Below are 15,650 nucleotides of genomic sequence, written 5' to 3'. Positions count from 1 at the left end.
GAAAATACTAGGTGTGAGAGACCAGCTCTGCAACCAGGCAAATCCCACAACAAGTACCTCCCTTTTTCACAGGTATATCTGAAGGCACTTTAGAGCTTTGAAGATTTAGTGCAGCCATAAAGCCTATTATTCTGTTTTCAACTTCTGCTTTACTGGCATGGTAAAACTGGCAATGCTACCATTTTCCTGGATATCTATTTCCCCTTAGGCCTCACTTAGACAACAGCATATTCCTAGTTCCACACTATAACATGTCTAAAAGGCACCACCACGTGCTGTACTTCGCATTCATGTTCTTGATTTCTGCAGTAAATGTTCACTATAAAGTCTTCCCAGACAGGGTCAGCTACAAAAAGATGTATAATAAGCAAAACAGGAAAACAAAATGTTGCCCCATGGTTGAATGTGAGACCTTCAAACAGGAAGAAAAGGCCACTTTTGATTTAACGGGCAAACACATTACCATAAAAAAAAAAAAAAAAAGCCACAAAAAATCATCTCATGAGGCCTGGACCATTTAGGCCCATTCATCACTTAGCTCCCAAACTCAACAAATGTGTGAAGATGCAGCTTTTGAAAATTCCTTGCTTGAACCTTTTCCCTAGAAAGTGCAAACCACACAAGGATTCTTGAAGGAGAACTGCAAAACAGTAAGAGAACTGAGCAAAGCATTGACAGATACTCAGCTTTGCAACAGAGACCTTGGAAGACATTAAACTCAGAGCTACACTTTGGCTTTTAGAAGTACACTCAAACCCATCTCTGTGCAGGTTGCCTGAAATAATCAGGCTAGCGTGAGCTGCCAGGATCACCACCTGGACTGGACCTTCTATGATTCTACCCTTGTTTGCACTGCTTGGTTTGACAGAAAAGGAGGTGGAAGACTCCTTGATACAGGGAGACCAGACATTCTGATTGTCATCCCAGTGGTGCAATGCGGGGAGATGAGGCACCTGAGGGCAGTCCTAAGGCATCATGCTGGCCCACCCCTGAGGGACCCAGACATGCCTGCAGCTGACTCACCAGGCTGGACAATCAGTGTGACCTCAGCTGTGGACCGCTGCCTTGCAGAGTCTGTGACAGTCAGCTGAAAGGTGTAATCTCCTTCTTGCATTGCAGATAACTGGAGGTACGGTGTCCGTACTCCCTACCCAGCATTTTTAAAGAGAGAGAGTGCAAGATAAAGCAGAGACGTTCATGGATTATGAAAGGTCTTACAGAGCAGATGCGAAAAGAAATAAATAATGTTTTCATTAATAATAAACACCAGTTTAAGCACCTTGTAGACAAAGAGAAGACTTAAAATTTGACGCACAGGCAGATGTAATGTATTCACTGCTGTAACTATGCCTACCAACTGAGAGAAACATATATAGAAATAAACCTTAATTTCTTATGCTGGTTTAATGGCTACATTATTTCTGAGCAACAGTAACTGTGAAACACGTGGGACATTAACTTTCTCAATTAGGAAATGAAACACTGATGGATATTACTACAGCTTATTCCATTTCCTTAGAGATGTTTAAAAAGAAACATCACGACATTCTTTAATATGTTATCTATAAAAATGGTTAAATGCAAAACCAAGCTTGACTTGAGCCCAGCCAGTTTGGCTTATGGAGGAAGCACAATCAAGACAGTTTTGTCTTGTTTAATATACTCTTCTAGAAGCATTAGCCGATATCTACATAAGCTCATAAAATTACTGGGCCCAGCTATCTTTCATCTCCACATCAAACATCCAATTAATTTGTTAGATATCTCAAACAGTCATTCTCTTCTTTCAGGAATTTTGATTTAAGATTGAGCAGCTCTCAAAAGCTACAAATTCAAGTTGCATGGATGCTTTTGTAAAGAGTTTATCTTGGTAAATGAAGAGAAGGCACTATGGTATAATTACCTCTACAGTATCACTCCTTTCCTAAACAGAACTACAAAGTGATCTCTTTCTGGTTCTGAAGGTCTAAAGCAACATTTCTGCAACAAAGCAGAAATCAAGTATCTTATAAAAAATGGCTTCTGAGGTTCAGTTGGCTTAATGACATTAATTACCTCAAGTGTCTACAGAGCTACAAGAATCTCCAACTTACTGAGTACAAGTCCACTGAAAATTTTTGTTAACTTTTCTCAGATTAAAAAACCAAACCACAAAACCAAGCATAAGAGAATAATTTCAGTTAGCCTTCACAGGACACCTACGTTTTAGTGAGCATAAACAACTCACCACAGAGCATGGCTGCATAACACTGCCACAAATCCTGTAATCTTGCACTGAGAAAATCAAATTTCTCTTTATGTCCTACTTCATCCAGGAGAAAGTGCTACAAGAAAACCCTGACTACCCCCACATTCTCCTGAAACCGTTTTTCTATCCTCTCACAAGATGAAAACCTGTGGAGTAGACTGTAGGGTCTAAGGACAGACATTGTGAATGCCAAGTCTTTCCAAATCACCAGAGAATAAACAATAGCATGAATCAGAAATGGACACAAGGAATGAGACGAAGGATGAGAATACATCAGAGAGGAATAAATAACAAAACCAACAACATCAAAAGTCGTAACAGCAACCTAAATATTTCAGTTCTTATGAGTAGTTACTTAGGTATGCATTTGCTCATATTAGAGACAAGGACAAAAGAGTTTTCCAATCCTACACAAGGAGAAATAAACATACCTGCATTGCTACAACTTTGCCTTTGCTTTTGGGACTGAGTGACCACTCATAGCTGATAATTTCATGGTCATCGCTGCTCTGATTTCCGTTCAACGTGATGAAGTTCTGAGGCAAGGTGACTGCCTGATTAGGTCCTGCATTGGCAACAGGTGGGTAATCCACTGGTTTGTTGACTGTCAGACATGCAATGGTGGAGTTGGCTGCTCCATCTGAATCAATCACTGTGAGTCTACAACAGGAAAAACAATATTGGGAATATGTTAAGACTGGACTTCTGTGAAGTCCTAAGTTAAAAGGTTACATTTTTCTGGTACCTGAAGAAAAGAAAACCACCACCTAGTCAGAGCCACTGATTAGACTGCATGAACTTCTGCTTCAGAAACACATAATCCTCAACTAAGGTACGAAAGAAATTCAGAAGAGTGTTTTCAAACACAGCTTTCAAACTAAGAAGAAAAAAAACCCAGAAGGCTAGCTATCTGGATCTCAGATGAAACACTTCCCCTGCAGTCAATAGCAATTCTGTTAATTTCAAACAGATTTCACTACCAATTCTTTTAAAAATTTACTCATCAAAAGCCAGGTATTTAATCCATCAGCTGTAGTGGAGTAGTCCCTGTTTAACACCTACATCCAAAACTACTCTGGATGTTCAGAAGCTCTGCTTATAGCACAGTAGCAGTTCCTAACTTCTTATTTCGTTGTGGCACATTATTATTAATTTTAGTGGATCTTAGTCAGCTCAGATTTTTGAAGATCAAAAAACTAAAAAAGTACAGAGTTTAAAAAAACCACTATTGTCTCTCAGAAACAGAATGACAAATCACCTTAAAATAAGACTGCTGCAGACACCTGAAAGTGATGAAAGACTCCATCACATTGTGGTAACTGACTACATCTCTAATTCATCTCTGTTACAAAAACTATACACAGATGAACACATGGAAGGGAACCACTCTTGAAGCCTTCCCCAGGTGGGAACAAAACCAGTGCTCATTAGGGAACATATACTTTTGCAGTGGTTGTACATCCATGCATATCAGGAGCACAGGATTTTGTTGACCAGCTGATTTCCTGTAAGCTTGAATACACTGCTCTATTGTACAAGTAACTCGGCTCCCCGCAAAGTGCACATAGCAAGTGGTTTCTTAATTCCCTAGGATTTGGAACACACCTAGAGGATTGCTTGTAAGCAAGCTTTGCACATTTTAATACAGAAAAAACCCCAGTGTTCATTTCTGCCACTATACAATATGGAACAACTTGAATAAAGGAACACAGAATGAAAGCTGAAGCTATGCAATTTCTGATGATGCTTACCCAAAACACCTCATTTATTGTATATATATGCTAGTTTCTACATTCTGCTGAGGCTGCCTAGAAACATAATATATTGACTGGTAGGCTGTTACTCACTGGCTGTCAGATAACTCAGGCTGGGTCAGTGGGAAGTCTTTTCAGACAAGGCTTTAAGTTAAAAAGTTCATAAAATTAACTCTGATTTTAATTAAAGCAGCCAGAACCACAAACATTGCTCCCATTGTCCAGAAAAACTCCAGCTTCAGCATAAATGGAGGAAAACAGTAGCAAGGCAAAGGCTTTTATTAAGAACTGAATGACTGAAAATCAGCACACAAGAGTGCCTTGCGAGGACCTGCCTCCCAGCATTGTTCTGTCTGGCACCACCCTTCAGGGGATGACTTTCACATTCTGACTGCAGTCTCATCTCAGGACACTTGCCAACTTCTAAGCTGAGGGAAAGAAAACATTCTGTTACAGTTACTATTGCAGGGAGTGGGAGGCATTTAATTTCAGATACCCTGTTTTGCATAATTTTGTGCTATGAAGTATGACCACACCAGTATCACAAAATCACTCCAAGCACTGCTCCTGAAGTCTCTCCACTGTGCAAAATGAAGGGTAACAGCATGCAGAAGAAAAATGAAGGTTTTTGTTTGGGTAAGTATATATAAGCACAATCAGAAACAAACATTTAGTTCACATCAGAGAAATAGTTAAAACCCCAAAAGAAAGTATCTATGCAGGTACCTGAAGGTGTAGTTTCCAGGAACAAGGTTAAACAAGTGCAAGACAGGTGTGTCAGCAGATGCCTTCTGCTCTCGCAAAGGACCTTTAATTTCCTCCCAGTGGTAACTCACTATCTTCATATCATCTATACTTTCTGTAGTCATTAAAGAAAAATATATCAGTTCCTTGCAGCAATTGCTGAGATGAACACTAAAGTCTCCCATGCACAGATCCATAGGTGGTGTTCCACAATTATCTTTTTATGTATATTTGAACAGGGTTTATGTACCACAGCTGTTAAGCCACAGATTCCAGTTACATTTGGTATGGTTTATCTGAACAAGAAAACAAAAATCTATTCACACACACAAATAAAAATCAATCTCAGATTCTGCATGTTTCAATTTGTCTGCTCTCAGTAATTAAGAACATAATTATGACATCTCATCATACCCTACAAAGCAGCTTTCTACCATGGCTTCAGCTGTACTGGCACAGAGGCTTTCTAGGCAGGATCTCAATCCTCAGCAGAATGCTGCCTTTTACCACATTTTATTTACCAAAAGATTTTATAACTAGAAACAAATCTCCAAACTAAGTCATGATTCAGGGAACTTCTGAGTAGAGTGTGAAGAAGGAATTTCACTTAAAATTGACAAACAATAATGTTGTAACTTTCTATTAAAAACTGTATATTAAAAATACAGGATATAATAATGGGATGGTCCAGTACATACGACTGCCATCAATGAAGGTAGAAGTTGTAGGCAAAGAAACTTCTTGTACTTCAGGTGAAGCAACAGCAACAGGCGGCTGGTTAACTCTGACAGCTGTGAAAAAGATGGGGGGGGGGGAAAGTAGTGAAAGCCCATGTAGAACTAATCTGTTAACTCCACAGATCAATAGCTCTCAGTGATCTAAATTTAGAATTGAAAGCTTTCAAACATCTGGTGTCATTTTTTGGACACGGGACAGAAAAGGTTACAGAAGAGCAATGTTCCGCTGCAGTTACTTCTAACTGGTATAATTTAGATCAGACCCGTGCACTGTAATGTACAGTAGAGCCAGTCCAGCACACAACTGCTGTTACTAGCTGTTCTGGGGAAGGGGGCCACAAAAGGTGGCATGATGCTGTCTCAGGCCTTGCCTGAGCAGGGTACAAAACCAAAGTGCACTTAAACACAGCGAGCAAGATCCTTAACTCTACTTCCTTAAAATGTTTTATAGACAACACAGTATGAAACATCTCAGCATGACTGGACTACCAGATGACTTTGACAGACAATAACTGACCAACTATTAGACAAGCATGGTGTACAACTATTGGTGTTGAAGAAATTAATTTCATTATTTTAGCCAACTGATTTACCTGGTTTGACTGTGACATTTACAAAACCTTCACCAAAGGCATTTTCACCAGAAACCGTCACTTTAAAGGCATAAAGTCCCACTGATAACTGAGGCAAACACAAAACAGACTGGGTTACATGTCAAATCATAGAAAAGTAGTAAGCAAAAACCTACCAATCATGTTGTAAACAGATAAAAATCTGGATATCTGAAGTCTAAAGCTCCTTTTATAAAAGGACACACACAACAGGCTACTAGTCATGGCCCAGAAGTGGGGAATACAAAGCAAACATGAATTTTTACTCAATCTTAGAAAATTACTTGAACACTCCAGAAAAGACACTTCTGTCAAAGATTTGGTGACACATGCAAATGAAGATGACTATGGTAGTCACTTGAACTCCTTCAATTAAGGTGCCCTTCTCCACAGGTTAGATTCCTGCAAAAGGATCACACAAACACAATGTGCCTGAGCTTACAGCTCACTTACGTGAGAGAGCTTCAAGGTCTGGCTGTGCCTGCGCTCCATTTCACCACCGTAGTCAGCAGGGTGACTGATTAAGCTCCACTCATAGGTGTAGGCTGTTTCTAAGAGCAATAATAAAGCATAAGAGTAATCAGCTTTGCCTTGAAGATAAGCCCAGGAAACAAAGAAATGAAATTCACCATCCATCAGATAAAATGCTACAGTAGGAAGTCATGACTGCTGCTGTTTGAGCCTGCAAAATGAAGCAGTACAAATACATGTTAAACTTCCACAGTGTGTTGTAACTTGGTAAAGTTACAGCAAGGATGTAATGCACTTCACAAATAACTGACTTCTTCACATGAAGTGAATGCATTTTACATAGCTACCTATGAAATATGTATTCTTTGCTGCTGCAGCTTGGAAGCTGGTAGTTTTAAGGTAAATTTTGCATTCAAAAACTGCTTTCCTCCCCCTCTGCTTTACAGCAAGATACTATAACCTGGGCCACATCATCTTTTGGCAGGAACTACAGGCTTTCTACTGAACCATCTGGCTAATGAGTTTAGGTTCTGAAAATAATGCCCTTAAAAAAAAATAATCTCTAAAATCCAAAGGAAAAAATCTTTGTAGTTGGAACCACAAAAAATGTTATTGTAGGAGATGAGAAAGATGGTTCAATCCTGAGGTGAGGATGTTCATGTAACTCAGGACCTGTCTGCATTCACAGGTTTGTAGTGTGTGCACCTCCTTGTATGCCAAGAACATTCAACTCACCTGCAGGTGGTGGTGGGACAACAAAGGCGTTCAGTTCAACCTCATTTTTGGGTAGCATCACTTGTATGTTATCTCCAGCAGACACAATAAGTTCTTTTACTGTATCTAAGACAGAATAAGTACATTATGTTTTAACAGACAGGATGGATATAAATTTAGTATCTTTAAATTTGATTTGTATTGAACTAAGTAAAATTTGAACAAACGCTCTACAGTGAATAGGCGAGGGTAAGTAAAACCAAAAAAATTCCTCGATACATAATGAAATGACAATCTATTAGAATTATGACTATGGCTCCTTCACCTTTTAACAAATCAAATTTTTTCTTCTTCTCCAAATATAATTTTCCTTACTTTTGTTTTAGAGAAGAGCAAGAATTAAAAAAATATGCAATTACAGAAGACAAAAAAGCTATATGCACTGTAACAAACCTAATTAAACAAAATAACATAGCCCATACTAAAACTCTAATATCATACTTTCTTTCACCAAGAAGCACTACTTCTACGTTTGTGTGGCACTTGAGGCACACCTCAACATCCAGCACTGTGTCCCTTTAAGAGCTCCACTTGTATAGCAGAGAAAAGGTGTTCTTCTGTAGCTGAACTGCACATTCAATCTATTTGCCATCCAGGATCACTCTCCTAGTTCTCATCTGTGAAAACTCTTTCTTCTTCCAAACATGCCGAAGTCCACAAATCCAGCCCCTTACAGAAACATACCAAAGCATAACTTCAGGAGAGGCTCCCCTAGACCTATATTTCAAAGGTTCTAAATGCCTTTATTTTAATATTGGGAACCCACAAAACAAAGGTTCTCCAAAGCCAACATTCACAAGTATCTACAAAAGTTACAAACGCCGAATAGATGAGCAAGAGGCTACTCAGCAGTGGCTGCTGACAGGTCTAAAAATGAATGAAGCGAAGAGGCCAAACTGACAGCATACTTTCTGTCACTGCTACTTAAATGCACTCTAGGCTCATGGGAGTTGCCCTAGACACCAGTGGAGAGAGGTCTGTACTTCCAGAAATGCTTCAGCCTCCACAAGGAATGAGAATAAAATGGCTAGATGAGGATGACAACCGAAGGAGAGAAGAAGCATTTGTCTTTGAGACTTTCAAGACAGTAGGGCTGAGCACACACAAACTCGAGGTGATCCTTGCACAAAGCAGTATTTACAGTGAGATTCATCACAACCTTCCCTTCAGCTTCTTCCAAGCTCCTTTCTGAGTCTTCTTCAGCCTCCTCCTGTGAAGGAGAAGGAAGAGCTGCCTAGTCAACACTCAATGGTAATGATGATCCTCGGAGAGGAGATGGTAGCTCATCTGTTCCTACTACTTCCTACCACTATCCCGGCTGGCAGTTTACAGTTTGGCAGGAGGTGCCAAGATGGTCCCAAACCAGACTCCTCTACCAGGAAGCAAAGGGTTTAAGCTCTCCATATCCCTCAATATATCAGGAGTGTAGAAGAACACACATCTGAGATTCTCTGCTTCTAGTGGTCCTTCTAATCCTTCGTCAGGGTGCAAAGAAAGGCGGGAAACTCAGCAGAAAGGAGATACTCTAACATACACACAGAGTTTAACACAACTACAGTGGCTAAACACATTCTTTTAAAAACAGGAATGTTTTGTCTGCAGCTGGAAGTTTGACAAGCTTCCTCACAGTTTTGAAATTACAGCATTTATTTTTTTCCCCAGGATGAGCAGGCCGTGTTCACTTGTACTACAGGCTATGCTCTTCCCCTACTAAGAGCTGAGCTGAGCCCAGGTCACATCTATGTTGCTGCATGATATCTGTTATCTCTTTTTGGCAGAAACCCTATTTAAGAGTTTCTGAGACAGAGCAATGTTCTGAAGCATCACACAAAAATAACAGTATGACCAGAAGAGACTATTCTGAAACTCCAGACAGCCTCAAGTATTTTACACCAAGTATAAAAAGTAACCCATTTTAAAAAGCCTCTTTAATATCTGCTTTTTACTTTTCTGTCTTTGCTTGAGTTACAATTTCCCATTAATGGTGGACTCAATACTTCTGCCTCAGAAGTAATTGGCTAAGGGGCCTGGAATTTGCAGTGTTACTGTAGGTCTACACGCTTAAAGTAAGATGATGTTGCATTTGGATAAAGAGCAATCTCATAAATAGTAACAGGTTGGAAGTCTGACAGTAGTAAAGCCATCCATGCCTGCTGTCCAACCTCCAGATACCCCTAAGATCTCCAACTATGTTGAAACATTACCTGCTTTAGCAGCAGTAGAAGGCGGTGTGAATTGTTGCATGGGCTCAGATGACACAGTATCAGTGGGAAGTAGCAGGATGCCACCTTCAGTGACATTCTCTGGGGCCACTGTGGGAGTCTGGGTTTTCTCTGACACACCTGGGGAGAAATCCAGTTTGTCTGAAGAAGGGGAAGGTGCAGCAGTCTGAAAAATGAGTTATATGTTGTCATAACAGTTGTCATAAGCGAGTAATTGTTCCCATTTCTAGTTTTAGAGGTATGCTGCTTCTTAAATAGCACATAGGGTGAGCCTACTGATCTGTGTTACTAGGAGGTTTTATTCTTATACAGAATATCTGCCAAAGGAGGACTGTGGGGTTGTTTTGTTTTTTTGTTGTTTTTTTTTCCCCATCAGGCTTTGTAAGAAATGCTAATAATTTTCCAAGTTTCAGATTCAGTTTAAAGCCAGAAGTTTGTGTTAGGCATAACCAGAAGGGTTTGGGTGGCAGGAGACTGGCTGCAGGGGTCACCCCTCTGGTCCCAGACAGTTTGGCAAAAGATGGAAACAAGTCACCACGCACCACTCTACTATATCTGGTAGAGATAGTAGAGATTTACGAAGTAGGCTTGGCATTATATATCATTAACGCTGCAAGATGAAAAATCTCAGTTTCCATAAAGATCTATTCACATGATCACTTATGGAAACACATCTGCTCAGCTGTTTGCCACATGCTTCAGGTGAACTCAAAGTTGTATGGCTTCTCCAAGGCACAAGGCATAAGCAGCTCAGTCAGCAGAGAATCTAATGATTGGCTAAAGCTTAGCACAGTACTACTGTGGCTTTCATTTGTCAGCAAAATACAAAGGAGACAAGCTTCAAGTCTTACTGCATGCCCAAACTGCTCAAACATGGTGGTGCATGGACTTAATACAGACTCTTTTCATGGCTTAAATTTCCAGCACACAGCACAGGCAGCGATTAAAAGATGCTAGCAAATGGAAATAAACTTGGGACATGAGCTTCGTATGGTGGTGGCTGGGTTTCCTTAACTTGAACTTCCTAAGAACAGGTCAACTGCTGCCCTTTGTTAGAACTAACTGCAACTCTAGTGCAGGACAGTGTAGAATCACAGAATCATCCTGGTTGGAAGGGACCTTGAAGATTATCAAGTCCAACCATAACCTAAATCCCCCTATCATAACTGTGTCACTCTCTAAATTTTATCCCCAGGGACAGTGTACTGTGGTGTCACACTTTTCGTATATACATTTATACATACTTTTTGCATACTAATAGAAAATAATAGTTTCTACCATTTTTAACTCCTGTGTTAATTTATGCTCGTTTTAAAGTCTGCATGGTAGCTACTTTTTAAAACCAGTGTTCCACTGTCAACTCTGCTTGCAGATGCAGTACTCAGTTTACAAATTGCAACAGCACATTATCTGAAATAAAATATTCTTCCATACACCTGGAGACAAGTTCTAATCTCTTCTCATGTGTGCCAATACATTCCAGAACAACTTGGTCAATCCTAAAAGTCACAGGCTCTCTCTAGTCTGGAGGAGGAGATCCTTGAAAAGCAACCAGCTCTCATGATCCCCACTTACCTCTAGGATAGTTCCCGTTCGGATTCCTCCAAGCAGATTCCACAACAGGTCAAAGTCTGCTCTCCTGATGTGCATGTCTGTGACCATGCTTTCTGACTAATTCCACCCCTCTTGAATGCCATGACTTCATGGCTGCATCCCTGACCAATCCCTCCTTGCCTGCAAGGGTGAGGTCTGGCACAGCCTCTCTCCTTGTCAGCTCCACCATCACTTCTGTCAAGCAGTTACCATCAATGCACTCCAGAAACCTCTCCACATCCTCTTCTTTGCTCTCTTGCTTTTCCCGTAGGTATTGGGGGTGGCTTAAATCCCTCATGAGGATGAGGGGCTGTGAATATGAGGCTCCATGCAGTTGAATTAAGGCTTCATCTACTTCTTCCTTACCGGACAGTCTGGAGCAGACACGCACCATAATGCTGCCCACAAAAGCTGGCTTGCCAGCTCTTGGCTAGCTCATGGCCATCTCTAGCCTGAGCTCTTAGGCTTCCCCCTAACACCTGCTGAAAGGGTCCATCATTCTCCCTGATCATAAGCCAACCAACTAGAGCACAAAGCCCAAAGGCACCCTTCAATCAAGAACAGCTGACAGAACTCGTGAGAACCTGCTAGAGACCCCAGCCTCTGCTAGCTGTCCTCTTCCAGCTGCAGCAACCTCTCATATTCCTCACAGTACTCCCAGAGGTCCCCAGGAACCCCCAGAAGTTTTCAGAATATCTAGAAGATCTCAAAGCTGAACCCAGAAACTGCCACATTTCTAGGCTGCAATGACATCCAAGTTAAATTGTATTTTAAGACTCACTGTTCTCCACACATGCTTTTGCCATTTCAGTCATTCCCTCCAAGAACCTCAGTTGTCACAGATATCACGCAACTTTCTTATTTACATGTATTTTTCTTCCAAGTAATGACAATAAATTATCATTTTTACAGTAAGAGATAGGTAGTTGCTGGTTATAAAACCTCATGGAATTAAGAGCAATCCAGCTAGCACTGCTAAATTTTCTTTTCTCTTTAGCAGGGGTGTGTGTCAAATCCAGTAAACACTGACTTTATAGCATTTCAAGTTCCCCACTGATCGCATGCTGTTCTTAAGGAACTAAAGCCCCCTTAGTCCCAACTGACCAAAATGGTTGGCATAAACAGAGAACAGGTGGACCTTACTTAAGTATCTAAATTAGGTTTTAAGTATGTAACTTATTTTTCTTACTGCCAGACTCAAGAAAATGATCCTGAGAACACAAATATTGTATCCACTTTATTCTGCTAGACATCATGGTCCAAACCCACCACCATCCCTCCTGATGTGCCTTGTCTCTCTTACATGTTTTAAAAGCATTTCTAAGATATTTGCTCAGCACCATTACATCTGTAACACCACTATGCATCAGTAACATGAAACACCTAGAACAGGGTTACTTTTGATGATGGAGAACCTTATATTTACCGGTCTTGGCCTGTGAATACTGGAGGGTCCATTAGTATTGCTCCGCTAACTTCTTCTAATGAGTCACCAGGAGTCAGAAGGGAAGAATACCCTAACACTCCTGTACACTAGGTCCAAGCCCATACACTTCCAAGGAAACCCCACAGTGTCCCAAAAGGAGGTCTGCTCCTTACTAGCTGACAGAAAGAGTCCTTCAGTGATTCATCTGCCTATCAAGAAAATGCTCTCCCCTTCAGCCTTTACTACCCTGTAACAGGACTGAAAATCATTCAAGTGTTAGGGTTGCATTATAAAACTATAAACTCATTTGATTTGAAAAAGAAAACAATTTCAAAATGGCCTCACCATACTCTGCCTGCTTCCTGAGGGGCACACGTACCTCTTTCTGCAAAGCATCACCAGGTTGTGCAAGAAGTTGGACAGCTGCTTTGCTTTCTGATGTCTTCCCAGGGAATGGTGTAATCTCTGGGAGAGATGACAACCTCTCCATGGAGTGCTCAGTGACAAAACTCAGTTCAGAGCTGTTTTTATTGATAAGGCTTTCCACCTTCCCAGTCTCCTCTTTCTTTTCAGCAAAGTTGTCCTGGTTACCTCCATCATCACCCACTGAAGAGTTGAAGCTGTTTTCACCTGCCACTATCAGGCCCCAGTCGGCATAATCCGTGCTTGCCTTCTGCTCATGTTTGATGCTCATCTGAAAGGGGTCCTGCTCCAATTCTTTATAATCATCTATGTATTCAGGTATCTCCTCAGGACTGGGATACTTGCCACGCAACGACAGCTCCTTCAAGCTACTCACTTCCTCAGATGGCTCATTCTGGAGTCCCACAGAGTGGACCATGCTTGGGATCACTTGCCCAAATCCTAGCAGTGAGGCTGGCCTCTGAGAAGGCCTCACCACAAAGGTAAGATAGGACTTTACAGTTTCAATTTGTTTGGGTTCACAATTCTCTTTGTGTTGGCAGTTGACGATGTAACAGCGTCGTTCAAACATCCAGGACAAGTCACAACCAGAGAGGTCACAACATGCTGCGATGCAGTCAGACACTGACATAGCATGAGGAACTCGCATAATTTTAGCAGTTTCTAAGTTGGGAGATATTACTGCATCCGAGTACGTCGCTCCTTCTCGGCACTGCTCACAACTGGAACCTGAAACAACACCACCAACATAAGGCACAACACTGCAACCAAACCATAATATAGTTTACTGTGACATAAATAGCTTATCACAGGAGACAAGATACGGACAGGTGGTATCTTGCTTAAATAAACTAACTTCCTTTCATCAACGTCACCACTACTTTTTTTTTTTTTCTTTCAGCATATTCCTTTGCAGTAGTATTTCTACTCTGAAGGATTTTCCAGTGTAGGATCTTGATATGTACCTCTTACTCCCATGTTACAAATACAAATACATATATTAAAGTGAATTGCCAATACTCTTCTTGAGAGCAGGGAACAGGAAAAAAATCATGGGGCACCTACATTACTCCCAGAACAGACAACTGGCAGTTGAGTTCTGGCAACAAAACCCAAATTATTCCCAATAGCATATGGCAGGAGAAAAAGAGGCAGCTTCATTAATGGATTCCAGCTCAAATCTGTTGAGCTGATAGGCAGGAAAAATGAAATCTACGAATAGGTACAGGTCAGCATGAGGGGCTAGGTCTGACCATAACACAGCTATGGAGGTGCAGAGATTCTCCTACACATGTACGGTGTTCAACCATTACACTACTGTTCCCATCACATCTTCTGGGTTGTACACTCCTTCAGAATATATGTTCTGAACACAGCTACTGAAATACTTGTGGGACATTATACTGTCTTGGGTGAATTGCAAAGTAGGTTAAGTTCAACGCAAAAACCCAAACCAAACAAAAAAAATTGCACCATGCACTGAGGAAGAGGACAAGACTTTATGACTGTTTTCCAGAGCTGGCTATTTGGGGTGAGAAAAAACATAAAAACAATTTTAAAGAGATCGGTGACTTGCAAACAGGTATAGTTGAACAGGAAACTGACAAAAGGGATAAACAGCTTCAAGTACCATTTTTCTGACTCCAGCTACCCTTTCACACAGAGCTGGGATGCTGTTTACTCTTCCACTTAACACTTTCAGTGAAAAATCTATCCTAGGGAATATGAATTTAAAACAATCTATCCTAACACAGCCCAGACATGAAGGATCTTTACCTGTAACCAGGAGGTACTCAATGTTTCTGTATTTTTTTCTTTTGTATGGTACATAAATATTTCCTTGACAGCCCCTTTCACCTCCAAGAACAGAAACCCCTGGCAGAGACTCTGAATTTTCAGTCACCACAAGTCTTTCCTTTAAGTTGTCTGCACAACTTAGGACACGGAAACCAGCACAGTTCTGGGTTAAAATGAAGTATAGGAGTCAGGCAGCCCATTTAACCATTCTGTCCTTTTTCAACCCATATCTATTCAGTTAATCCTGTAAGTCAGCAGGAAGATGAGACACAGACCTTTAGTATGTTAATATAGAAACATGACTGTGTGTGAATGTGCAACATCAGGTTAGTAGCAACACATTACAATCAATACTTCAGGAACAACGTTATTAAGGTGGGTCAAAAAGCTCATTTGAGGGCTGTTTTCATACTTTCCCTTCTTTACTTCACGCCTGAGGGAGAAAGTGACCAACCTGTTAAAAGAAACTTAAAAGTTTAATTACTTGTTCAGAAAATAATTTGTTCAGAAAAAAATTTTTGTCTTAGAGACAGACTTACTTAATTGGAATAATTCAAAGCTCTAACCTGAGCCCAAACTTTAAGTCCTTACCCAGCCTGATGTCAAACAAAGCTTCCAATCTCACTCTGCCACTTCCTGTTTGATACCTCAGCTATCACACTGCAGAGTCAACCTCCCACAAAATGAATGGTGTTTCAACAGCCGTAAGAGATAAACAAGTCCAGCATATTTCTAAGATAATGCACGACTTTGAACCTAGTCTCCCAAGGAAGCATCCGAGCCACAGACCTTAGCTACACCCTTTTCAAATGTCAGAAGGCCTTGGTTTCACCCCAATAAGGAATGAAAA

At 40.8% G+C, this 15,650-nt stretch overlaps 1 protein-coding gene across 2 annotated transcripts in view; it reads right to left on the bottom strand.

The window, feature by feature from the left end:
- The window catches only part of KIAA0319 (KIAA0319 ortholog), a 48,296-nt gene that overhangs the window by 13,674 nt on the left and 18,972 nt on the right, over positions 1-15,650 (bottom strand). For both annotated transcript variants that reach the window (XM_051609943.1, XM_051609945.1), the window contains exons 3-11: positions 12,960-13,732; positions 9,544-9,727; positions 7,301-7,405; positions 6,548-6,645; positions 6,077-6,164; positions 5,445-5,537; positions 4,729-4,861; positions 2,680-2,908; positions 1,024-1,147 (exon numbers count right to left, since the gene is read on the bottom strand). In XM_051609943.1, the coding sequence (XP_051465903.1) occupies positions 1,024-1,147; positions 2,680-2,908; positions 4,729-4,861; positions 5,445-5,537; positions 6,077-6,164; positions 6,548-6,645; positions 7,301-7,405; positions 9,544-9,727; positions 12,960-13,732 (1,827 nt within the window). The remainder of the gene's footprint in view (positions 1-1,023; positions 1,148-2,679; positions 2,909-4,728; positions 4,862-5,444; positions 5,538-6,076; positions 6,165-6,547; positions 6,646-7,300; positions 7,406-9,543; positions 9,728-12,959; positions 13,733-15,650) is intronic.

This window comes from Apus apus, chromosome 2 (assembly GCF_020740795.1).
Source record: "Apus apus isolate bApuApu2 chromosome 2, bApuApu2.pri.cur, whole genome shotgun sequence".
In the NCBI taxonomy this organism is placed as follows: Eukaryota; Metazoa; Chordata; class Aves; order Apodiformes; family Apodidae; genus Apus; species Apus apus.
This window is presented reverse-complemented; position numbering and strand designations above follow the sequence as displayed.